The sequence below is a fragment of the Archocentrus centrarchus genome, chromosome 2, assembly GCF_007364275.1.
Source record: "Archocentrus centrarchus isolate MPI-CPG fArcCen1 chromosome 2, fArcCen1, whole genome shotgun sequence".
NCBI classification, from domain to species: domain Eukaryota; kingdom Metazoa; phylum Chordata; class Actinopteri; order Cichliformes; family Cichlidae; genus Archocentrus; species Archocentrus centrarchus.
Window position 1 is genome coordinate 9689728 of NC_044347.1, and position 25606 is coordinate 9715333.

General features: G+C 42.3%; 1 protein-coding gene and 1 non-coding gene across 7 annotated transcripts in view; one reads left to right on the forward strand and one right to left on the reverse strand.

The window, feature by feature from the left end:
* LOC115797897 (CLIP-associating protein 1-like) overlaps positions 1-25538 on the reverse strand; it is a 57435-nt gene extending 31897 nt beyond the window's left edge. For all 6 annotated transcript variants that reach the window (XM_030754491.1, XM_030754482.1, XM_030754464.1 and 3 more), the window contains exons 1-8: positions 25399-25538; positions 24571-24994; positions 18806-18884; positions 17862-17965; positions 17502-17593; positions 16736-16811; positions 15228-15325; positions 13477-13547 (exon numbers count right to left, since the gene is read on the reverse strand). In XM_030754491.1, coding sequence (XP_030610351.1) covers positions 13477-13547; positions 15228-15325; positions 16736-16811; positions 17502-17593; positions 17862-17965; positions 18806-18884; positions 24571-24780 — 730 coding nt within the window. In that variant the 5' untranslated portion in view covers positions 24781-24994; positions 25399-25538. The remainder of the gene's footprint in view (positions 1-13476; positions 13548-15227; positions 15326-16735; positions 16812-17501; positions 17594-17861; positions 17966-18805; positions 18885-24570; positions 24995-25398) is intronic.
* LOC115799406 (U4atac minor spliceosomal RNA) lies at positions 19206-19333 on the forward strand. Its single transcript, XR_004021564.1, has one exon. It is a non-coding gene; the product is annotated as a U4atac minor spliceosomal RNA (small nuclear RNA).
* Positions 25539-25606: the final 68 nt, after the last annotated feature.

The window sequence follows — 25606 nt, forward strand, 5'->3', positions numbered from 1 at the left end:
CTAAGCCAGCTGTTTACAAGGGGAAGCCTTGAAAGTCAGCTTAAAGGAGGAAAAGTTAAACAGCTGCACCAAGGCCCAGTATAAGACAAGTAAGGATTATTTTTGAGCTGTGAATCATGCAAAGCTACTCTAGTGGAGTCCAAGAATAAAGACTATGATCTGGGAATGAGAAGATCCCATGGTGCTGTCTTTGTCCTCTTTCCTGTCATGTAAAACAAACAAGCAACAAATCCTCACAATCAGAAAGATAGATCTAAAGAATATCCGGATAATTGTCTTTTTGGACTCAGATTTTATAAATATAATTGATTACCTTTTAATTGTTCAGTAATTAAATCCAATACAGCAACAAAGAGCAGTTGAAAGAGGCCCTGCCCTGTGCAAATGTCTCCTGTGGTGGACGACAGAGCGCCACGTGAGCCCTCTCAACACAGGAATCTGCCCAGCTAGCAATCAATCCTTTTTCATTATTCAAAGTTTCAACACAGACACACACACACACACAACACACACACACACACACACACACACACACACACACACACACACACACACACACACACACACACACACACACACAACACACACACACACACACACACACAGAGCATCAAGGCGCCTAGCCAACACATCAGTCATGTGCCATCAGAGTGGAGGTTTTCCTCCATGCAACACCTCTCAGAATAACAATAACACACTGTGAGTGTGCATGAGGAAGAAATACAACCTCACCTGTCACCTCGAGTTCAACGCGTTAACATAAACACAATGCGACAGGAGGAGAGGACCAGCATGGTGACAAACACATTAGCTGCATGGAAGTGCCTTTAAAAATCCAGCCCTCGCAGCGCTGAAACTAAAGCCAATAACAACATGGTAGACAAAGATGTTTGGCACAGTGTGTTGCATTTTCCTTAATCTCATCACGGCTTTGCTGAGACAAGTTTCATCATCACAAATGTACTGTTTTACTGCTAAGAAGCCACATAAAAGCCTCGTGTAATGTTTCATAAGGAAATAAGAGAAAAGTCTTTGTCAGCTAAACAAATTTCTGATCAATAATCGGTGCATATGCTCATTTATATCCAGTTTAAACTCTGTTTATTGGATTATTTAGTCAGAATATTAAGGGTTATGGTTTTGCTTGAATTAGCTGCACTGTAAAGCTGACATTTCTGCACCACTCTGCCCAAACAGTTTTCTAGAGCTAGCCAACTACTGATGTATTTGACTGCTAAGCAAAATGAATGTTTGAGGTTTCACCAGCATTCATTTTACTGGCATTAAGTCACTGCTGTAAGCCAAAGAGGAGCCAAAGAGGAGCAGACCAGACATTAGCTGGTCTGTAACCTGCCGCCTCCACAGTTCAAAGTCTGCCTTTGACTTTGTACAGGGCAGCTGTGGCTCAGGTGCTAGAGTGGCTCATCTGCTAATCGAAAGTATCTTCATATCGAAGACCCTGAACCCTGAGTTGACCCTCGATGCATCCATCAGGTTAAAAGTGCTTAAAATGCTAGGCATAGAAAAAAAAAAACACTTATGAATGTTGGGGTGTGTCCCTAACAGGTAATGAAGCCTGTTGTAGGAAAGTGCTTCAAGGGCTCAAATTGAGAAGAAAGGGGACTATGTAAGTACTGGTCCATTTATCGTGTACCTTCTGAGTATTTCCAGCAGTAAGAACATGTCTGAAGATTTCCTGCTGTGTGCTACATGTGTGGAAAACATCTCAACCTGATTCTCCAGAAAACAGCTAAAAAGACATAAAACGTTGACTGATGAGCTTCAGAGGTTTTTCACTGAACTTTGAGTGAGACAGCAAAGAAAAGGGTTTCCCCCAAATGTTTAGAAAAGACAACAACATCAATGTCCCCTTCTCTGCATCTGTCTTGGGAATAAACACCTGGGTACCATGGTGAGAAATTCTCCAAGTTAACCTCTAAACATCCACCAGGTTCCCAGCAAACCACATAGATGCAGGATTAAGGTTAGGCTGCATTTTAGCCACCTTACAGTTCTTATGTTATAAGCTCTCCCCTCGGGTATGCCAAATAAGCAAAGCAGTAGATGTGAGCCTAAACCTAACTGTAAACAGGTCCTCAGTGGATATTAAGAGGTTAATGATCTTTAGTTCTGTGAGGATGCTTAAAAATGTCAGACACAAAGAAAAAGAGGTGATAACAGCCTTCAACATGCACCACAGACATCATTTAAAGGGATCATCAGAGGCAGAACAGGCCACAAAATGAAGCCTTTCAGATCCAATTTAACCTTGACCGGCCGAGTTTTATCAACTCATCCCTCCACTCGACAACAGGTCTGAACACAAACCAGCAGATTAAAAGTTTTCGGTGTTTACTCATCGCACTGCCAGCAGACAGACTCGCTCCTGTTTCTGCAGCTTCCTGACCTGAACCCTGACAGACACCACTTCCCGTGCATTGTCCACACAACAATCCAGCACAGAGAGCAGGCCAGGAAAAGCCATCCTGCTGTGTTTACGTTCGAGACAACGCGCACACGTTCCTCCTGGATTTACAGCCGTACTCGCACCAGCCGCACCTTCCTCCCTCCTTCATTATTGATTGCAGCCTCAAATATTTCTCTATGATATAGTCCAGAGGAAGAGGAGCTTACAGGAGCAGATCCTCCTGCACACCAGTTTCCTCAGCATGCCGGCAGACAGACAGGCAGTCAGTCAGGTGGTCCTCTGGTCCTCTGTGCTCCTCACATCTTTTCCTCCAGCTGTGGAGAGAAAAGAGGGGAGGAAGAAGCTGAACCTCCCCGCTCTCTCCTGTCAGGGAACATGTGCTTCCAAACGCTCTTCCTCTCTGTCTTCGTCCTCTAATTCAAACACGCTCGCAGTGAGGGCAGAGGATGGAGGAAGAGGAAAACAGGGGACAGAGAGGAGTGATGAAGGAAGAGGTGGGGGGGAGGAGAGTGGACCAATGGGAGGAGAAGGGAGGGGAGCGGAGGCGGAGCTCGCGGGTGGAGTCAGAGATAAGGGGCAGTTACAGAGCCGTGATGACTCAGGAAAGAAGGAGGAGAGAGGGAGAGAGGAAAAAGGGAGGGACGGGTCTCCAGAGGAAGCCGGTCCCCTGTCAGTGTTAACGTCAGCCGTAGAGCCTCCACCAAGGTTCATCCGTCAGCCTGCAGCAGCGGTTTTATCTCAGCAAGGTCACTGCAGCGCAACACGTCTGACAAACTTCATTGTTTCCACCGTTCTGTGGTGGAGGTGGAGGAGGCTGACTGACTTCACTGACTCTGTAAAACAACATTTTGGGTCGTATTTATTTCAATGGGAGTCTAAACTTAGTTTGATGTTTTTAGATTAAATAGATTAGGTTTAATTCCGGTTTTATTATTTTAATAATCATTTCCTGACAGGACCACTTAGGGCTGGTATCATTACTCCACCTTGATACCACACTTGAAGAAATAATACTCTCTAAATCCTCCTTGTGGATGAATGACGAGGGCTGCGGCATCAAATCAAACATGAGGATCAGAATAATTTGAGGTGAAGATCATTTATGTGAATATAACTGTTTAATTTACAGTGTTACAGGCACATTGTGGTCATGTGGGCACAGAAGCTGCATCAACATCCTTTAACTCTGGATTCTGATGAAGATGGACCCAAAACAAACTGAACATAAATCAGAAAATCAGTATAAACCATAAGGTTATTTTTAGCTAATTAACAATTTTCTTGTTGAAAGGTCCATTTTGTGTGCCGTCACATTCATTTTTTAGGTTTTCGAACAGGAAGTCATGATGTGCTATTCTGTTCTAGCAGAATCGTCAGAAAGGGAAAAATCTGCACTACATTCCTGCTCTGCTGATTCTGCCCACTCAAGACGACGCTGGTGATTCCACAGCTCTCCGTTCAGACTCTGTTTGGACTATTGTTTTCACAGAAGCTGCCTCAAGCTGCACAGAGCGGGAGGGCAGGAAGTCAGACAGAGGAACAGTACAGAGGGTCGGGTAATTTTTCAAAATAAAAGACCCCATGAAGAATAAAAACTGTGTGATCTGAAGCTGTGAGAAGGACCCAGTTAACCCAGCACATTCACAATGATGTAAGAGTTGTCACAGCTGAGCCTGGCTTAAGCAGCACTCACAGCTTATGTCTCTGAGCTCATGTGTCATACAAAAGCTGGTAGTGACTGACCTGCCTGCCTGTGGTTGGGCTGCGTGCAACGGTTCACACCCATCAGTCCATCAGGAGGTGCACGAGAGGCCTAAACAACACCCAAGCCCACCACCTGGCTCACATCACCATGTGCAAAGATGACAGAGGTGAGCATAAACTGCCTGTTAAAGTTCCGACACAGAACTGCGTGCAAAGCTGAGACTGGATTATTGGCGATCAATAAATAAACACAGACCTGTTGCTGATCAATGATTCAGAGATTTGGAACGGATGACACTTCTGTTTAATGCATGCAAGAACAGAAAGCGTGTCTCACAGCAACTGGGCTTCATTTGACTTTTAAATGCACCTTCATGACCAGCAGCAGCAGCTCTGAATGCAAGCGGAGAATCGCTACCTTTGACCCCGCAAGCGGAAACACGCAAACACCCCACCTGCTGTAACGAGGCCGTGTCATTGCTGGCTTCATTTATATGCATTAGCACCTTCAAGGTCACACAACAGAAATATCACCGTCTGATTTAAACAGTTTTCAGTCCAAGGAGAGACTCGTGCACGTTACTGCTTCCACAAGATGGCAGAGTTAGCACAGAGTTTAGGTGCTGATCCTGATACAGCCGTAACACACAGTTCATTTTACATCCACATTTGTCTAGTACACAGGCAGGAGAAACAGGAAGCTGGCCGGTGCATGACCTTCTGGTCGTGAACTGGAATAAAAATAAAACATTTGCTCATATCAGCGCTGATAAAATACGGTTCTTCAAATATTTAGAACAGTTTAAATAATCATTTCCTGCTGTGTCACTACATGGATACCTGCTGTGCTTTCATGCTCTCTTCTTCTTCTACTGTTCTGCCTTGTTTTCCCTCCTTCTGAATATTTAACAGCCTCAGAGGCCTTTAAACAAATGAAGTGACTCAACAGGTTTTCATTCATGTAAATTTGTCCTTCAATGTTATTTTAATAACTTCTTCAATAAAACTTAAAACAAGATGCCCTCAGTGTCAAGATATGCACGTCTTAGATCCACATTTATGAGTGTTTTAAAGAAACTGCATCTAAACTCAAAAAAAAAAAACATACTCTTCGAGGACATGAATGAAAAACCGTGCAGTTCTTTATGAACAATTCAGAGTACTGTCCAGCGTATAATCAATCAATCAGAGGCCAATTACTCCCAAAGGTGTTGATGTAAACTGCTCCACTGAGAAGAGCCAGAAAGTTTTGATGGATGACCTCTGGTGTCACAGAGGGGGTCAAAGTGTCGTCTTTCTAAACATCTGTCTTCATTGTGTGATGTATTATGAACTGTACAGCTGTATCTGCATTTTTCCCAGCAAAATAAGCTTTAAATGAAATCATGATCATAAAAACAAAAATGCCTGAAGTGGAGAGCACTTAAGCCAAGACTGCAACTTTCTTTGCAACTGTTTAGCATATAAATGTTCAAATATCCGACTTCACAGCACAGTCTCTATAGCTAAATCAACCATACAGGAGATTAATCTATTTATAGCTCACCTGTTTAAAGGTGTATTAAGACTTAAAGTTAGTGAGGTGACATCTTTAACGAACACAGTTGGCTGACAGTCCCTGAACTGGACATCTGCCTTCTGGAGCATTTTTAATACAATTATCTGACTAATAATGTGGCTGTTGTGCGGTTAAGTGCACTAACAGACCATCCAAGAGGTCTGTGCTCCAGATTTGGTGAGAGAAAGGCTATTTGATTTTATTTGGCTGTTAATTAGCACTAATAGGTGTCTGTGTCCGTGTGACACGTCTGTCTATGGAAGCAGCTTGATCACCTGGCCCTCCATCCTCTGGTCCAAACGTTACGGTCATCTCTGGCTCTAAATGCCGCAGCCACAGCGTTTAACTTGAGCTGTTCAAATCTCAGTCTAACAGTACAAACCAGTGGATGGCTTCACATCGGCTGTGTCCGTCTTTTATATAAAGTTGGTTTTAGTTTTTGGGCTTTAGCGCTATTTTGAGTGAAGTGATCACCTTGAGGTTTAAAATGTTCACTGGTTTCACTGGAATAAATGTGCAGCTTTTTAGCTTCCTGTGTGTTAACAAGCAAAGATCTGTAGCTTGGATATTTTAGCAGGCAAACCTCACATTTTAATGACATCACTGTTAAATATTAATCTGCAGTGGCCATGTTTCTTGAGTTTTATATTAATAGTTTAATATCCAGAGAGTTTTAGGAGATATAATTATTTAAAAAAAAAATCTGTGATGATTTCAGAGATGTAAGCTGAATAAATTATGTTTGTCATGTGAAATTGGAGAAGTTCACCGTTATTTTCACAGCTTTATGATAGAGAGATGAAAACTGCTCATATCTGACAGATTCACAGTGACTCGTAATCTCCAAATCTAACAAAGTGACTGTGACTAATTGTGCACCTCCTCTCCGTGCCAGGTCACAAGTTTTCCTCCTGGCAGCGTCTCAAAGTCTTCGGGAGCCTGATGGACTCTGACAGCTGATCGGCCTGATGCAAATTTACAAAATGACCGAGGAAGAGGTGAGGCATTTACAAGAGCAGGTATTACGTCACAGACCTGGGAAGAAACGGCAGAGCGTGGGAGAGCAGCTCGGAGGACAAACTCACAGCGGGTTAGCACTTCCTGCACGGATCAAATCAGCCTTTTATTCACCTCCTGCTCATGTTTGGAGACTACAGCATTAAAAATAACAATTAAATGATCATGCAGCCAGGTAGACTTCAACCGGTGACGGTGACGTGGGAAACACCCCCCTGCCATTCACCTGCACACCTCAAGCAGCTGAAACAAGAGTGGGAGGAACGTTCCCACAGAAATACCACAGGCTTCGTTCAAGCTCGCTCACCAGATCACAGCCAAGAACAGACTCCGAGTCACAGCAGGTCAGGGTTATGAGCAAAGGTCTGAAAACTGTTTCATTCTGCACAGAAGCACCTCAGAAAATTCAGATTAAAATGATATGAAACAAAGAAAAGAAGCAAATCTATACATTTGAGAGTTGGAAAGAGGAGAGAGATGGAAAGGCTCAAACTCAGCTCTACTGGAGGAAGCTCAGAAAGCCTCTGGCATCTTTATTTGAACTCTCTGAAACTGAGCTAAGAAGTGCTACTTATAGTCGCAGGAAACTAAGCTGTGAACAGTTTTTTATATTTCTGCATAATTATGACCTGAAACATCATCAGATTCTCAAAGTCCTCCTTAAAGGAGACCTGGATGATGCAGTATGTCAGCCTTCAGTCGCCTGAAGTGTTCAGTCTAAGAAGTTTTAACAGGTCTGGAATCCAGTTTGGTTTACACTGTGTTTTCTTGTGTAAATAGATTAATTCGGGTTTACTGAAGCAGAAGTGCTGAACTGTCTTTTTCTTTATTTTCAGGTTTGGTCCTTCTGTGGTTTGTCTTTACTCTTCTGTGTGGGATTAAACTGCTTTGAGTTATTTCACCTTCCTTTTTACACATCATTAATAAACCCACGGTTAGACTCTGGTTTTAGGATCAGGGCAGGAGCTCCCTTTATATTCTAAGGCAAGTATGCAACAAACAGACTAATTAAACAAAAGAAATTTAAATGTTACATTTAGACATCAATTTATTAAGAGATAAAACAGAGAGCGTCGAATTAATTTAAAGATCTGTACACGTGCAGCTCTACAGATGTTTGTGTTTACGTGTCGGGTTTTTAGGGTCAGCCGGTCTGGATTCCTGTTGGGAGTAAACATTTCCTGCCCGGTGTCCTCCTGTCTCCGTGGAGAGGACGGTTCCTGTTGTGTCGTGGGTCAGTGTTGGGGGAAGGTTTGGACAAACCCTCAGTCAGACATTATTAAAGTCTGAAAAACTGCACCCCTCTGAATGCTAGTGTCAAAGGTCAAGGGCTAACTCTTTATAAACTAAGACAGGATCACAGAAGTGAAGTCATATCGCATTTTTAATAAATAATATATGACATATGTAATTCTGAACCATCAGTATTACATAGTCAGCAGTGAGTTAGAGGCCGGTGAGCCCTCTGTCTTTGCTCTTTTATTATTGTGTTTTCTAAACAGCTGGGGGAGTCTCTGCGCTGCACTGTGTCCTCTCTGTCTCTGCACAGCCTTCATTATTCACGAGCTTTCCAACTGTGCAACCTAAGTCCTGCTGGCAGCCTCTACCTGGCCTCGTCTGTCAGCACCTCCCACCTGCAGGACCTCCTGAGGCAGTGTGCGTCACAGAGAGGGGCCAGAGAGCCGATTCAGTCGACCCCGACGCATAAAAATATGAAACCAACAGATCCTGGGCAGGAAAATGAAAACTTTCTTGTCCTTGAGCAGAGACGCAACCACAGAGACGAGATTCTGAGCTGCAGAAGGTTATTTATGCTCTGGAATAAAACAACACTGCGTTGTGCAAGCTGCGAAGCTTCGGTGCAACTATGAGACAAGATGACCAAGATCAATGTTAGCATCCCTTCACTGCTTTTTAATGACTGCTTTGAGAATACAGCAATAAATCAACCATAAGTGTACTGGCTCCGAGCTCTGTCTCTGACTTAAAACAGCCCTTACGTATAGGAGAGCAGTTAGCTCTGTTTAAATGTCAGCAAAAACTATACCACTAACACTTTATCTCATTCCATTTTTCTGTTTTAACTGTTCATCTGATCTTATGACTTATTTTAGCCTCCTTTAAGAAACAGAACTCACTTCAAATCAGGTTTAAACCTGAGTTAACAGGTAATCTTCCTCTACAGAACTGCAGACAGGTAAAGCAGCAACAGTGTAGCAGCAGCAGTTTACCTCAAATTAAAACAATCACTTCTACCAGAATACCTGGAATGACTGAAATGTTTCAGCTGTAGCAGGCAGCAGGATTACACGCATCACTGAGCTTCGGCTTGTGGTGGCATTCAGGTCCTAATTATCATGCAATTATGAAGGATTACAGACACAAAGTCTTTTAATTAATCTGCTCTCGCATGAAGACAAACAAACAGCTTAATGTTCTCCCTGAGCTCTGCACACTGTTACAGGTCTGTACTGTCCAAAGGAAAATGCTCAGACTCTGGTTTACCTGCAGAGACCCGCTGCCTGCAGAGACGACACCTTCCCCTTTGGATCCGCTGGAGGAGAAATGCTGGCGTCCTGTCACCGACTCAGAGCTAATGCACTGCTGCCTGCCTCCTCCCTTCCCCTCCAACCCGGTCTTGTGACTGTAGGGACGACAGCTGACACTGCTCCTACAAAATAAGAGCCCTGGGCTCCCGAAGTAAAGGCACTTCTTCTACCCTTTGACTTCTTCTCTCCGATTGAATCCTAGTTTGTTGCACTATTCCTTTCTTTTCTTGCCTGTCATCTGGGCCCACTTCTCTCCTCTCTTTGAATCGCGTCCCTGTTTTCCAGGTCAATGCAAAGCTTCCTGCTCCTCTGCTATGCAGCTAAAATGCACTAAAGCCTCGTGATGAACACACAAACGTTGCCAATTAGCTTTTTTAAGTGACACCTTTCCCTAAAATAGATATTAATAGGCTGGCTGCTCTGTAATCTTCACCAATCCTCATCAACAATCAGGCCACACGTCTGAGGAAATGAAACAAGTCCTCAATCATTTCAGCTCAAAGAGGGTGCACACCGTTACATACATGAATGAGTCTTTATAAATGTTTATGACTCATTTAGTCATTAGATCATCTTCAGCTTTTATAGTTGACATTATTACCTCTGCCCAGCAGGTTATGTCATTAGTCCAGCCTGTTTGTTTGCCAGCAGGATTACTCAGTAATCGGGGCAGGTTTGCATTAAAATTTGGCCAGAGCTCGGCCCACTTAAAAGTGCAACTTTTGGAAGGATTCATCTCAACTGTGAGGTTGGACATTTTACTACATTTTACTACATTTTACTACATAATTTCTGATTTCAAATTGAAATCAGAAAAACTGGGCAACACTGTGATGAAGTTCTCAGGAAAGCATCACAATCTAACCCAGATCCAGGTTTCCTTCTGGGTCCAGGGAGTCAGTCCATGCACAGCATGGAGGCGATTCTCCAGCCTTGGTGAGGTACGCGGCCTCAGACTGATCCTGTTTGTCTTCATTATGACAGTCTGGCATTAATCCAGGCTTGAAGTTAGGATTATACGACAAGATTAATCTGCACCACTGTAGCTGAGATCAAGAAAAACACTCACATCATATTCATAAAGGTCTCTTTACAGCCAATCAACCATCGCGTCAGTTTAACATGCTGTAATGTTCTTTCAGCTTGATAACAGTGCGCCATGTTTATGGCAGACTGTTATTGTTTTTTGTTGGCATCTCAAACAATAAAATCTCCTTCATCTCTTATACAGGTGACAGCTGAAGTACAGGTAAAGTGTTACCACTGAGCTCACTAAACTATTAAACAAGTCCTCCAACTGCTGTTTCACATTCAAAACTACATCTGTGATCTACTCCAACCCTTTAATTGGAAAACTGTGACAGGCTTTTATGATCAATGATTTTTTTTTTTGCCTGTTTTTGTTCATTAACACAGACTCGTTACAGGTGCTGTGCATGGATACATCACCTCCTAAATGAGCCGGGGCACACCTTTTACAGGTAGAGACTTCAATGTATTTCAAGTATTTATGTATTAAATCTGAGGCAAAGAGCACAGATTTAGTGAAGATGAAGAAAAGTCAGAGTTTCATCTGTTGAGGTTTTGTTGTTGTTACCTGATATTAAACTGATTTATTTTGGCTTCAGTTTGTTTTATTAACTTTAAATTAAGGTGCGGTGTAACGTTTGGTGAGTGTGACAGCAGGAAAAGCACGGAACATTTTAAAGTTTCTCCAAGTTTAAAGTTCAGGTCTAAAACCATGACGTATGGAGACGGCACGCCTGTTCTCTTCTCAAAGCTGAGTCATGTGACCACAAAGATGAGGCTCGTCAGCTCAGGCAGGTAACGAGTTCACAAGACTATCAAACCAGTTTATTGTCACTCGCTCTGGTCTGTTAATAACTGAGGGTATTCTGTGCGCAGCTGATCAGAACTAATCTGTTCAAAAACAGTATTTATCTAGTTTCTTGAGTACGGTCCCACACAGCTTTGTGACACTCTGCAGCAGGGCGCTGAGCCTTACTATCTTCTAATCGCCGCATAACATTAAACGTAAGTGGCTGCTTCTCACTGTGTGTGAACGTTCCCACCTGTGTTCTGCCGGGTCACTTTTCCTGCACTGAAGCGACTAAAATCTCTTCGGTTTCAGCCGAGAGAAACAAAGCAGGCGGCTCAGGTTTCCTTCTCGCTGAAAGACAGCGCACACGCCTCTTTGCCAAGCCTGGAAACCAAGGAGGAGGCTTCCCAGCAGAAACACTGACACTCATTCATGAATATAATTTGTACTTTCTCTCATTTTAGATTCACAGCCTCCATCTAACTCTCACAGGACCCACGGGGATAAAGAGAGACATAAATTCAATTACCAAATTCAATTTTTTTATCAGGTCACAGAATCAATAGGAGGGGATTTCATTTTTGCATGCACTTCACAAAGAGGAGTTTTTTTTTTTTGCATTAAATGACCAAGATATAATCAAAAACTGCAAATTACATTAACCAAATATGCGTAGGTGCCAGGACAACCATGCATATGATCACAAAACACGTGTCAGTGACTTCTGTGTACTCCCTTAACAAGTTAAAACCATCTGGCGTTGCTTCTTTGCCACAGTATCTCCCTAAGAAGCCGCAGTATAAACTGCTAAAAGAGCTTAGGTGAAGAGCCTGCGTGAACATAAACCCAGCTATGAGATAAAGCCTCGCTTTATGGTTTATGACACATTACTTGGTCTGTGTGTGCTGCAGACTGCTGAGCCTCATCTCTTCTTAATCTGAACGATTTCTCAAATATCTTCAGGCCTTTATGATAGAAAACAGACAGATGGTCTCATCTGCAGAACCAAATATGTGACTGATATTTGTCTGTTTGAGAGGCACCCCCCCTTTCAAATCAGGCTGTTTGATTATGACACAAATCAAACACAGTTATCTTAGTTATTAACTGTAATCTTGATTATTTGACATGACTACTTATTAACTTATTAAACGGCCTGTGCTTATTGAGCTTGTGTGGAAATTTGTCTTTTTACATGAGATTTTTACGTGAACGTCAAAAGAAAAACAAATAAATGAAAAAAGAGGTCACAGACACACAGAATCATCTGTGATGAGTAGGCGCCCGGGGTAGCCCACTTCAGAAGGGCGACCAGCGTTCCCCTCAGACTCCTCTGACAGACGGCCAATCGTCGTCATGATTTGTTCCTTTTATAAAACGTGTATTTGTTCATACTCTTCTGCTTCTTCTTCATGGATTGTATTTGACTCCACAGGTGTTCCTGCTTTAAAGGCCACAGCTGGTATTTATTTCAGACTGTTGGTGTATTTATTAGACCCCGATGAAGACTTAAGAGCCGATAAATGTTGGTCCATTTTTTTTGTCCAATGTGCTCAAAGAACAAATATCAATATGATTTTACCTGAAGACAGAGTACTGCAGTTTTCTGCTTATATAAACAAGATTTCCTGTTTTTTGAGCTGTGACTGAGTGAAGCACACTGTAAAGAAGGCAAAAGTAAGAAGAGAAATCCCCGTTATCCTGTCTTCATAATCACTGAAAGTCATAACAAATAATTAAGATTAACATCTGATTAACGGTCCAGCCTGAGATTCAGAGACTGTTTTTCTCTGAATGTGGAAATATAAACTGTCTGTGTTTGTGTGGATAACCTCCTGCTCACATAAATAAGAAATACAAGCAAAACCACAACACAGAGATTATCTTTGACTTATTAGCATGAGTCCCTGCAGCCCTCCAGCACCGACCAAAGCTTTCAGGATTCCCTGTTACTCAAAAACAGCGTTCAGGACACCCCAAATATGCAGCAGAGACCCACAGATGAAGTCACACCAGGGCCGAGGGGTCCCATAAACTGTGCTTTGGCTCAATGAGCACAAAGCACAGCACACTGGCAGGGTTTGTGCTCAGCAACTGAACCGCAAGCGGGTACGAGTCAGATGGTAAACAGCAGGAGTAACTCAGTCCTACTGGGTTTATTTATGGTGCTTATCATGGAGACTAGTAGGTGTGCAGATAAACAGAAAAATTTGGTGCAGTTTGGGAGGGTCACATGTTGGTGTCTCGAGGCTGCTTTCAACAATCAACAATACAAAATGTGAAATAAACAAAACAAACCTGCCATGACAACACAAACATCAGGAGCATAAAACTGCCCGGGCGCCGCAAACCCAAACCGAAGCGAGCTCATAAAGCTGCAGGAGATCCAGGCAGAGCTTACCTGACACAGGTGACAGGACCATGTTCCCCGACCTCTGAACTTCATCGAATTTACTGAAGATGACGTTCAGCCTGCACACAGAGAGGGGATGGACAGTCAGCACCGGTTGGTGTTGTGACGTGAGGAAAAGCACCAAAATTAAAACCCTGCTGGCTTCAGGCCTGCAGACCGGCCTCTGAAAAACAGAAAACTGGCTCATTTCAGACTCCCCGGAGAGCGCTTAAATAGGCCAAAGTAACAGCACGCCGCCCTGAGTCTCAGCATCCAAAAATACACATGTGATGGCAGATATTATTAGAACAAACATGAACAATGACAATGTCACTGTCACATCTGCTGACCCCGATGGACACCGTGGGGAGAAAACATCCATCGTTTAAAGGATCTGTTTTATTCTTAATAATCAGTCATTGTGTGTGAGATTCACATGAAAATATGTGGGCAAAGAATCCATTTCCTGAGAAGGATGTGATGAGCATAACAGCATGCAGCTGTTTGTACTTCTCTGGCCTGTAGAGATGAAATCATCTGCCAGTTAATCAGACACTGATCATCAAGATTAAAGTTGAAACTAACAGTCAGTTAATTAATAAGATCAGTCACTGACAATCTATGACGGCCCACCCCAAACTGAGAACCACACGCGCCTGAGATGAAGCGTTTCCTTCTCTTTGTTTTCACTGATAGTTTATTTGTTGAGGTTCTCCATTAGCAGCTTTAACATCCAGCATCAGACAGCCACTCTTATTTTAAAGTTCTTTCCAATTACTGACAGGCCATAAAACACAATGAAGTCACAAAATAAAGACTAACGAGTCATTTTTGGCTTTCTTCCATTAGTGTCTTCTTTCCTGCAGTACCCTCAAAGGCCCACCAGGGGGCTCTAGCCTAAACTGTGGGGATCACTAAAAAACCCAAAATGAAGCAATAATGAACATTTCACAGCAGCAGTGAACACAGACCTGCTTTGAACATTTGCACAATTCTTGTTTTGCACAATCTTAACTGCACAGCACTTCAACGCTCTGCTGACCTCATTGCTGTTCTTACTATATTCATATTTTAATTAGCTTGTTTTTAACTTCATTTGCACTTATTTTGGACTGCTTCACTCCAGACAAAACATCATTTTGTTTCTTTTGTATCTCGCAACTGCAGAAACAACTATAAAGAATCATCTTCCTCTTTAAATGTGAGAACCTGCTGCTTTTCTTCTCTTATCATCATCTGCTGCACATTTCTGGGGTTTTGAAGATTAAATGCCTCATTTAAAGACAACAGTCATGAATTCAGCAGTTAACACCTGCTGCTCCACATCACTGCAACCTGAATATCTTTGAGTTTTAAACATAACAGGACACTGTGAGGCATCGCTCGGACTATTTTCTGATATTTACCAGATTAAATAATCAATCAATTGAAAAACTAACTAGACAGGATGTTTTCTTTTTGCACGCTGCTGTTTTAAAGCCTCATTTCTACAGGCTGAAGGGCGGCGGTCACAGCTGTCAGTGGCTGTAGTTGTTGCTGCTCCCTGTGAGGAAACTCCTTGAAATCTATTTAGGTTTTTCACACCATTTTTTACCCACCACACCCCTGTGTCTGTGAATGCTTTTCTGACCCATATGAAACATACAATACATAAAACATCATTATTTTTCTACATACTACACAGTAAAGTGAGCGTGCACCACCAGCGATAGCACAGAGCCCTCCACGTGCCGAGATTTACAGGGAGCGTGTGAACGCACCGTGACTGAGGCAGGCCCTTCTTTCCCAGGTCGATCCGCACTCGCTCTCCAACGTGGCGATAGATCTCCACCAGGCAGTTCATGGCCCCGTCGCGCACCTGCAGGCCGACAGGTAAACACCACACATGAGCACAGACTGTCCATCAGGCAGCGCACTCAGCTGCTCTGTCTCTGAGTACACGTCCTGCTCTCTTGTTTGTGCTTCGGTGCACCATTTAAAGCAGCACTCTTTGTGTTTATTATGAATCCTCAGAGCATTTTAAATAATCATGAACATGTTTTAGATCATTTAACAACAATTAAATCATGCTGTAATCCCCCCATGATGCTATTTTGTTGCTCTCACAGCAGAGAAACACTTTACTCTGCTGCTATATGTATGACAGCATTTATAAAATCATGTTAACACATTTATTTTTTCACTCTTATTTTGAAAGAAGTTCCACGTTACACCGGTTTAACTCGTGCTCACTGCAGATGCAGATTAGAAGCAATAAATAAACACTGACTTTAAACTGAACCTCTGAACTGTGTTTCTTATGTTTGTTGCTAAAATCAGCTCGTCCTTTCAAACAAAGAACGCAAACTTTAAATCTGATAACGGTTCAGAAGATGAGGGCCTCGCTGAGCATGTGTGAGTGTGTTTGGCTTTGGGAAGGGAAGGGAAGTTCATGGGCACGGCTTCCTGTCGTCGGGAGGAAGTGTGATTCCGGTGATGACGAACTAACCGGGAACAACAAACAGAGAGGGCAGCAGGCAGACGGGGGGGATCCAACAGCTAAAGAGGAGACCCCAGAGCTGCGGGATCACAGACTTCATCCCTGCAAAGCATCAAGTCTGTAACAGCAGCTGAGCTGGCCTGCTGGGCTGCAATGTTTGTACTCCATCAGCAGGGGGCAGTCAAAGACCAAGAATACAGTTGATGCTGTCATTCAGCACCACAAAGAAACTGACTGGGTACTGATTGCAGAGTCATTCACTTGTTTCTGAAGCCCTCCATGGTCTAATTCCAGTACACACGCCTCAGACATGAACCAGTGCAGCTCCTCAGGTCTTCAGTTTGCTGGATGTTCCCCAGATTAAGCATCAAGTGACTGTTGAGGCAGCTTTGAGCTTTTATAGAACAGCTGGAAGTGTTGAAATCCTTCAGCCTTTAAACCTCTTCAGTCTTTACTTCACACAATTTACTCTCTTAAGTAGCAGTTTAATTCTACGTTAATGGCTTTCTACATTTTGTAAAACACATCTTTGCATTATTTTATGATTCACTGATCAATTATTGTAAATCTGAATATATTTTCTGCCTTTTTAATGTCATTTTAATGTCATTTAATCCAGCTCTGCCTGATTTGATGTGATTTGATGTCTGAAGCAGAAGATTTCCAGCTTCCTGTGGGAAATATCTCAACTCAATCCTCCAGAAACGATCTACTGTGCAGGTGTGAAAGCAGAGGGGTGGGTGTGTGTGTGTGTGTGTGTGTGTGTGTGTGTGTGTGTGTGTATCGCACCTGGCTGGTGGGATCTCCCAGGAGGCTGCAGATGTGAGGAACGATTTTACTGAGCGTCAGACTCTGAGAGCCAAACCTGAAACAGCCAAACACAAACGTGTGGACTCTGACTAAACTCAAGTAAAGCCAGTTATGGATACATCAGATCATCATTACTGTTCTTTTACTTTGAACAAAACTTCCAGTTTGTGGTGTTTTAGCTTTTATTGATTTCTTTAAGCCACAAACAACAGAACTGTCTGCAGCTTCTTCCACGTGAGGATCTGTGGCTGTTCACTGTTGCCATGAACATCTGTTTAGGTTTGAACTTTTAGAAATAAAATCAATTAAAAGAGGTCACATAGTTTGATATCTGGAGCTGTGATCTTCAAATATTTTCTGAAACTTCAGAACAAACCCAGAGACAAATAATAATCAGCAGCAGGGTCCCAAACAAGCCTTATGTCTGCAGTTACATCAGAAATCAGTTCCTCCTTTCAATAACCCACTAAATGTTTAGTCTGAACACAAACAAACCAGAAACTCAGATTACTTTCACATATCGCATGATCATAATCTGAGATGATTAACAAACTCATGATTTAATTAATGATAAACTTGATTTCTACTCAGACGGAGCCACGGCTGCAGCAGACAGACTGGTAACTGTTTATCTTCTCTTATAATCCTAAAACCTGCTCATCTCAGACTTGTGTTTAATAAAACCACTGCAGTCATTCACTCCCACACGTCTGTTCCACTGAAGTAATGCTTAATGAGCACTTACACGTTTAAAGTTGAGATGAGACAGAGGCAGAGTCCCTCTCTGGTCCTGTTGTTCTTGTGCTTGAAGCCTCCCATCATTCGCTCCCACACATACTGAACAGGCAGGAGAACACACACACAAGGAGAAGAGATGTTTGAACTTTTCTGATATTTCCCTAATGACACAGTGGGTGTTTGTGGCGTCTCTGTGTGGGTGTCATTCCTATAACGTTACACTGACACTGCTCAGATGTTGGTGCTGATTAAACATGTTCCTGTTTAGGCGACACTCCAGTGATCACAGGGATCAAACTGGAGATGATGAGAACACATTTGCTCTCCAAATATTGTCAGGTCTAAGCTCCCAGGTGCTGCAGCGTACCTGCGGGTTGGCAGCCTGGTCCATGATCTTCAGCAGAAGCGCCTGGTCCTGCTCTCGGACTTGGTCCTTGGCGTCTCCCAGTCGATCGATGAGGCTCGGCAGGACTGAGCGGAGGACAGAAACAGGAAGAGATGGGACAGGTTGGCGTTCACAGGAAACAGCGATCTCATAAAGAAGGCCTAAAACTTGCTCTGAGTAAACACCTTCATGCTTGGTTATCTAAAGCAGTGGTTCTCAAACTGGGAAACTGGGAAGTGCTAAATCACACTGAACTAAACCTCCTGTCAGTTTAAAGCTGATAATGTCATCTGATTGCAGAAACGCCTTCAATTACTTCCTTATCTGCACAGAGGGAGAAATTCCTATAAACCCAGCAGGGTTCTAGTTTGATTATATTTTGTAATTGTTTGCAGTGTTTTCCCTTTTATTTCTTGTTTAATATGAGCAACAGGGTCTCTGCTTGTTTGTTTGGTTTAAATTAAAAATGAGGAGAAAGAGCATCTTTGGTTTTGTTAACCTTCTCTTTCTCTCTTCACAGAGAGATATGAAGGTCTGTCACAGATCATCATATAATAATGGAATTATTGTTCTGTTTGGCATTTTAGTTTATCAACCCAAGTCTATTTATTCCCATAAAAACAATAAAATAACCTTAAATACTATGTAAATTATATGAATATACAAATTTGAAATTAACGTATTATATAAAAGATGCTCAAGATGCATTAAAATTTAAATTAAACTATTTTTAAGTTGATAAAAGTGAAAGCAAAATTACAAAAACGTGTATTTTAAATTTATTTTGTAACACTGTTAAATACTGGACAGGATTAGAGACTACATCTAAAGCTAACGCAAACAGGTCAAAGTAATGTTTAAACCTGAGTGATAAAGCCTGTGTTTAAACTGTGATTATCTGTACAGTATAATGAGGAGCAGCTCACCAGTTCCAACCTGTGTCCTGAACCTCTCCTGCAGCCGGCTGACCAGAGCCGACAGAATATCCATCCCCAGCAACACCACCTGAAAACACACACAAAAAACGTCACACATGGCGGGAGTGGCTCCACCTCCCGCACAGACGAGCTGCCGCAGCTGCACAGCGTCGCGGCAGCACGGTATTTGAATGTGAGCTGCAAAGGATTATGGGTAACAGGGGAAAGCAGCCGTTTCAGCTCCAAAAAAGGTGGAAATGACTAAAGTTAAAGCTGCTCGTGTATCAGAGCTGTGAGGAAACACTGTAAGCTGCCCTCCTGCGCACAGAAACGCAGACCTCACACGGAACCGTGAGTGAAGACACTGTTTGGATGTTACTACCGGGACTTCCGGATAACGAGAACGTTAACTTTCCTTGTCATGGGGTGGTTTGGGAAACTCAATGAACGCGTAGTGAGAGCTTCCCTGCTGACACCATATCAACACATGCGCACCACCTGAACCCCGAGTTCAGGCCCGGTGCAATTTTTGGAAACTCTCTACGACTCTGAGAGAAACCACGATACAACAGATTAAAGGCACCGCCTCTTCTATGGCTCCATCTGCTGGATGGAGAGCAGTACTACACACAGCCCCGCATACAACTAGAGCTGTTGTAATGTAACCATGTTTCTACGTCATACCACCATAAATTTACTTGTTACAATTTTACTTAAAAGCTTTACTTGCTATAAAATATTTTACTTATTATTATTAGCATTTTATTATTTTTAACGTCACCTTTTATATGTCATTGTGTATATACTTTATCACAAACTGTAAACTGTATTATTTACATGTGTTAGATATTTACCTGTAAGCATTTTATTGCATATTTGTTATACTGATGGAGCTTTTTTTAATTTTATAATTTTGCACCTACTTATCACATATATTGTATTTATTTGGTACTTTTACTTTTTTAAAACCTGAGCTCTTTGTTGTATTTACATTTTTATGCACTGAGCTCTTTGATTTTATCTGATTTTTTTCTGTTTTCTATTGTTTCTGTCAGTGAAAAAGAAAAAAAAATTGCCATTCGTAAGTCAAAAGTTTCAAGTTTCAACCTTTGGAGAAAATAATTCATCATCGAGTTAATAAACCATCAATCTCTATAACTCCTCCCTTAGTAAGTGACACTGTGGATCATCTGTGCAATTTATTATGTGTGCATTTATACAGGATCTTCCAGATTTACATTTATTATCACAGCCACTCCCTGTACTCATAAGAATTTCCCTGCACACACTTCAAATTTATCTTTGGTTTTTAAATTATTAGAGTGTTTATTCTTTCTAGATGATAAATGGTTACAGCTGTAACAACTGCAATGTCCCTCTGGGATCAAATTTTTTCTGATTCTGAAAATATGAACTCAGGATTTTTTTTTTTTTCGGGGCTGGAAAAAAGCTTTAACAGATTGCGATTTAATTTTCCTCCGTGAATTTTCTGAGCTACTTTGTTTTCTCTTATCGTGTTATATATTTGTTAGAGCTTTACTATTATTATTATAATTTTATTATTTTTTACTTTTAATTATTTAGTGCCTTATATTGTTAGATTTCATTCAGTGAGCTGCTTTATTTGGGGTATTTTTACCTTAGTGAGCTACTTTTTGTTTTTTTTATTTATTCACCTATTCCACTTGATTTTAGTCCTCTGTGTTACAGGCTGTGTCCTGATCAACCAGAAACAAATGTGTGTAAAAAACAAGGATATAAAAAATGACCTGAAACTAAAAAAACCCTCCATCAGTAGTTCATTAGTTTCAATCTTTGTTTGTTGTTGAGTTTCTATTTTCAGTTGTTTCAGTTTTTCCTGTGTGGCAGGTATTTGAGAGGTTCACAGGTGAATGAACATCTGCAGCCTTTTTTTCATTAACACATTTAAAGCTGCAGACATTCCCTGTATGTATTTAGTTTAGTTCTCTAAGCACACAAAATCATGTCAGAAGTCTAGTTTATATTTCAGTTAACAGAAACATGTTTCTTCACGTCTACTTTTGATTTTCTTTTTAATTCACCTTAATAACTCTGTCGTGGACTCCTAATTTTAGTCCTAACTCTTAAACCCACTCAAGCTCCTGCTGCTACTGAGGAATACTAAAAAATATTATTTATCTTTTCAAGAGGATATTCTGCCAGTATTCAGGAGTTCAAACAATAATCGTTTACCACCTAATTATTTGTCTCTAAAACAGGAAAAGATGGTTGTTAAAATTCTTGAAAAAAAAAAACTACAAAATATTTTGATGATTATGACAAAGAAAAGCATTAAATGATCAGGAATTTTCTTTCAAAATAACGGATTAATGATTAACTGATGACTGGGTTTATTTTTTGATGTTCCCACAAAGAGAAATCTCTCTACGAAAAAAAACAAAAACATTTTAACCACACTTCAGTAAGTTTCACTTACATTAAAAATACACTTTATTTTGTGAAAATGCTTCCACTGATGCTCAGTAATGTAAGAGAGACCCACTCCTAACTGCATGCAGACTAATGGAGCTTTTGTGGTTCATCTGAGCAGGAAAAAACCTGGATTATCCAAAACACCTGCAGGTTAACAGGAACCTGTTTGCTCTTCATTAGTTCCTGTGATGAGCTTCATATTAAACATGGCCAACACTTCCCTGTGAACCTACAGCTCTGAGTTATCACAGTCTTTTCTACTCCTGCATCTGTATCCTATCACAGAGAGCAGAGATGTAGACCCAAGTATGACCTTTAACTTTTAAGTCACCCAAAATCATCTGGACAGAAGCATTCGAAGTGGGATTTTGGATTTTGTGAAGACATCTGAACACCCGTGACTACTACAAACATTACAAATATCACATTTTATCCACCACGCAGATCAAGAAATCAATGTGGAGATGAATCTAAACCTCTCTCCGTTATTTATATTATAATAAAATCACTTTAAACACTCACTTCTGCCATAAGAGCCAGCCCATAAGCTGCCTGTATTTATCACTGCTGGACAGCCTTTTAATTTACATCAGAGGCCTGTGATCGATTAACAAGAGCCATTACCCTAACAGCTCGTGAAGGAGCCTTCCTCCATCCTTCACACGCAGCTAAAAGCTTTTTCTCCCCTCAGCCACTCTCTGCTAACAGCGGAGGCCGGCTGGAAGCTGAATCTCTGTCAGCCCTGCTGGCTCACTCACACAGAGGAGGAAACTGGGCTAATGGGTGCTGGTAAATTAAGCTCACAGCCACCGCCGCCGCCTCTGGCACGCTCGCCTGGGAGCCTCGCCGTCCTCATTTCGGCCCCGCAGATATCACCCGAGCAGACGGACGAGGCTGCGTTTCGGAATGCAGAGATATGATTGGTGCGTATGTGTCAGCTGCTGTATGTACTGAGTAAAGATATGCCACACCAGAGAAAAAGCCGGCATTTTAACACTGAAAGTTCAGCAGTTCATCACAAGCCGGTCAGGAGCTTCAAATCACAGCGCGTGCTGTTCTTTAGCAGACAGCTGCAAACATCTGCTTCATTCTCAGCTGCTGAGGAAGAGGTGCGATTTCCAAACAGACACTAAATGAAGCTTGCAGTAATTCACAAGAGCCAACACAGTCCAATTTATACTGATTGATACATATAAGGGGCTATAACCCACTCTAATGCAGGGCTTTCCTGCTTATAGAAACTCTTCTCATCAGTGGGGTTTCATCCATTCAAGCTTAAAACTAATTTGGGGGCAAAAACTTCTATTAAATCAGATTTCACTGACTCTTTGGAGACCTATCATGCTTGCATGCTTCATCAAACTCCACTGGCCTATTTTGAGCCTCACAATGTCCTAACCTAAACATCTTTTTTCCTTTTAAAATAAAATGCCATCCTAAAACAACCGCCTCACTGTCTGCCCCCGACTATCAGAAACAAATCCATTAATCCAACAATAATAGAGCCATGAGAGGAAGCACTGCTCACTCGTATTAAACTAAAAATATATGAAAGAAAACTGAGAGACGTTAACCAGACGTCAGATATGTTGGACGGTTCGTTCCCACAGTCTGTTTTAAGCCACTTTAACTGTAATGAGGGTGTTATTACAAAAGAACTGGGCAGTTATAAGAAGTTATAGCAAGAAGCAGAGCTGCAGGAAAAAATGTTAAAATTATCAACTAAATCGGGGGTCAGGAGCTCCAAAACTGGCCTTTGGTGTTATGTGATTATTTGATTATTTTATCAATTTTGTCCTTTTATTTTGGCATGTTTTCAAAATCCATCAATCCCGCCTGTTTAGCTCAATCTGCCACATTTACATCCAGTATAAAGAACAGTTTTTTTTCATCTGACCCACGTGAACCACCAGCTGAAACACAAGGGTGAAATACTGAAGTTTTTCTCTGTATTCTGTGCGGGCTGGAAGCAGGAAAAGTTTTGCCAGAAACTTGTTCTCTGTTTCTACGCTTACACTAGCGATTCATTTCTCTTCTCCTCGTTTTAACATGAAACAAACATAAACAGCAAATGGTTGCTGTTTTGCATATTTGTGAAGTCAGCAGGACTCTGACTCGCCCTCCTCAGCACCGCTGCATTAAAAGGTGACATCATCAGCTTAAAGCACTACTCCCGTCTCTAAGTATTGATTAACCAGCAGCAGCAGTAAGCGTTCATGTACAGCATGCTAATCACGCACCGCGGGAAGCGGACTGCCTGCAGCTGAAGGTAAACAGGCAGATGTGGGTTATTCCATCAGCGGTGGGAAATCGAGCTCTCTCTCTGAGAGAGCAGCGCTCCCTGAGGACGATTTATCCCAGAGACCTGCGAGAATCAGCATCGAGCGGTTTCAGGCTCAAACACGCTCACATGAGGTGGGATATAAGGGGTAATTTATCTTCTAGAAGCAAAAAGACTCAACCTGCCACCTTATAAAACAATAATAAGATAAATCATGTTTCTCAGGTCTATTTGCTTCTATTAAACAGAAAGTATGGATAAATCTGTCCCAAATGGCACCTTAAACAAAACAATTTGAATCCAGGAAGTGCTCAAAACTGCTCATGAGGCATTCATGATCACTTTCTAGAGTGTTTCCATGAAAGAAGTAAATCATTTGGTACTGATCAGTAACACAGCACAGACACTGCTCTGTTAGACCTTACTGCAAAAGTACATCTCTTATTAACAGCTGGTTCTTGCCCTAAAATAACCACACATTCAACCCTTAATTTCAGCCACTGCTCAGGAGATCAGCTGACATTACAAAGACGTGTCATTTGTCAACAGGAAGCCAAAAATTACAACACATATGGAGGGCAAAGATAACAGAATAAACGCTGTGCTCGTATTAAGTGGGGGTTTGTTTGGTCAAATTCGATTTTATTGAGCTGTTTAAGCTGTGTTATTGTAGGTTGGCTTGAATATTTTGGGCTACTGTAATGCAGGAATTCCCCAGCTTTTTAGGGGAAAACTGAGCAGTTGCTTCCTAAAACAATCAGCCACACAGTGTGTTAGATGGTTCAATCGCATGTAAAATATCGGTGCTGCAGTAATATACACACAGCCGAATCAAAACAAAGAGGGGCATAAAGAGAATACTCATGTGAATGAACTCAATCTGTAGTTGCAACTATTTTTAGGGCATTTCTAGAGCACAACTAAATAAAAGCACCACACCCTCAGTAATGCAACAGCTGAAGCTGAAGTGCCTTATTCAAGAGCATGCTGACAGATGTCCACCCCCACCCTGCTGCAGTGGTCTACCTGCTCCCCTCACCTTGAAGTTGCTGGAGTTGACCCAGGAGCTGGCCACGCAGTCCACCATCCTGTCCAGCATGCTCTGATCCTGCTCCAGCTCGGGCGACCTCTCCTCATCCAGGATCAGATCCATGACCTCCTGGCCCACCTGGAGCCTCTTTCCCAGGTCCTTCTGCGTTACCTGCTCCAGCATGTACTCCGTGCTCACTGCCTCCACCTCCTCCTCCATGGCTGCAGGAGGGAGATTTCCCCAGGTGGTCTTTTATTTTCCCCACCCTCCTCCTCCTCCTCACCTGTGATCCACCAGAGGTGTTACAGTTGGCAGGACCTGCTGCAGGATTGTGCGCGCGGCTCTTGCTCTGTTTAGGAGGCAGTTAATGTCGGAGAAGGAGTGAACTCCAGGTGATCCTGGGCGTTGCGCTTCATTCTCCTGCGCGGCTTTGCTGTGATTTAAAAGGGGGGAACAGCGAGAATTAGACCCAAGTTTCCACAACTAGCACATTCAAATTAGAGACTTCACCGTTACACCGCAGCCTGCTGACTTTCAGGTCCTAATGTGGAGCAGCACTGCCTCTCTGAGTCCAGCTAAGGCCCCGTTAAGTGACGCTAACACAGGTGACCGTTAAGTTAGGTGTCAGGACAGTTTATGGAGCTGTTAGCTTCGGCTGTTAGCTTGCTGCTAGCCTGCTTTTATCCAAAATACAGCCGAGCTGGTGTTAGCTGTGCGGGCTAATTCAGCTCTGTTCTCCACGCAGGAGAGCCGTGAACGACCCTGACGTGTCTCACCCGCTCCTGACGGGTTAATTAACTAGTTATTAATTCAGTGACCGGCTGTAAATTCACTCACCGGATGGACTGACTCGTTCCCAGGGAAAAAAGTCAGAAGTGGCGATGCTGCCTTCGGCTACAAACTACCGTTACTTTTCCTCCGTGGGCTCAGGGATTATTTCCTCGCTTGTGAAAGCTAAAGCTACTCGGAGCTCACGCCATCTCGGCGCCTCTGACCCTCACCTCTCTAACTGACGGGATGTCCGCTGTTAATGAAAAGGGGAAGA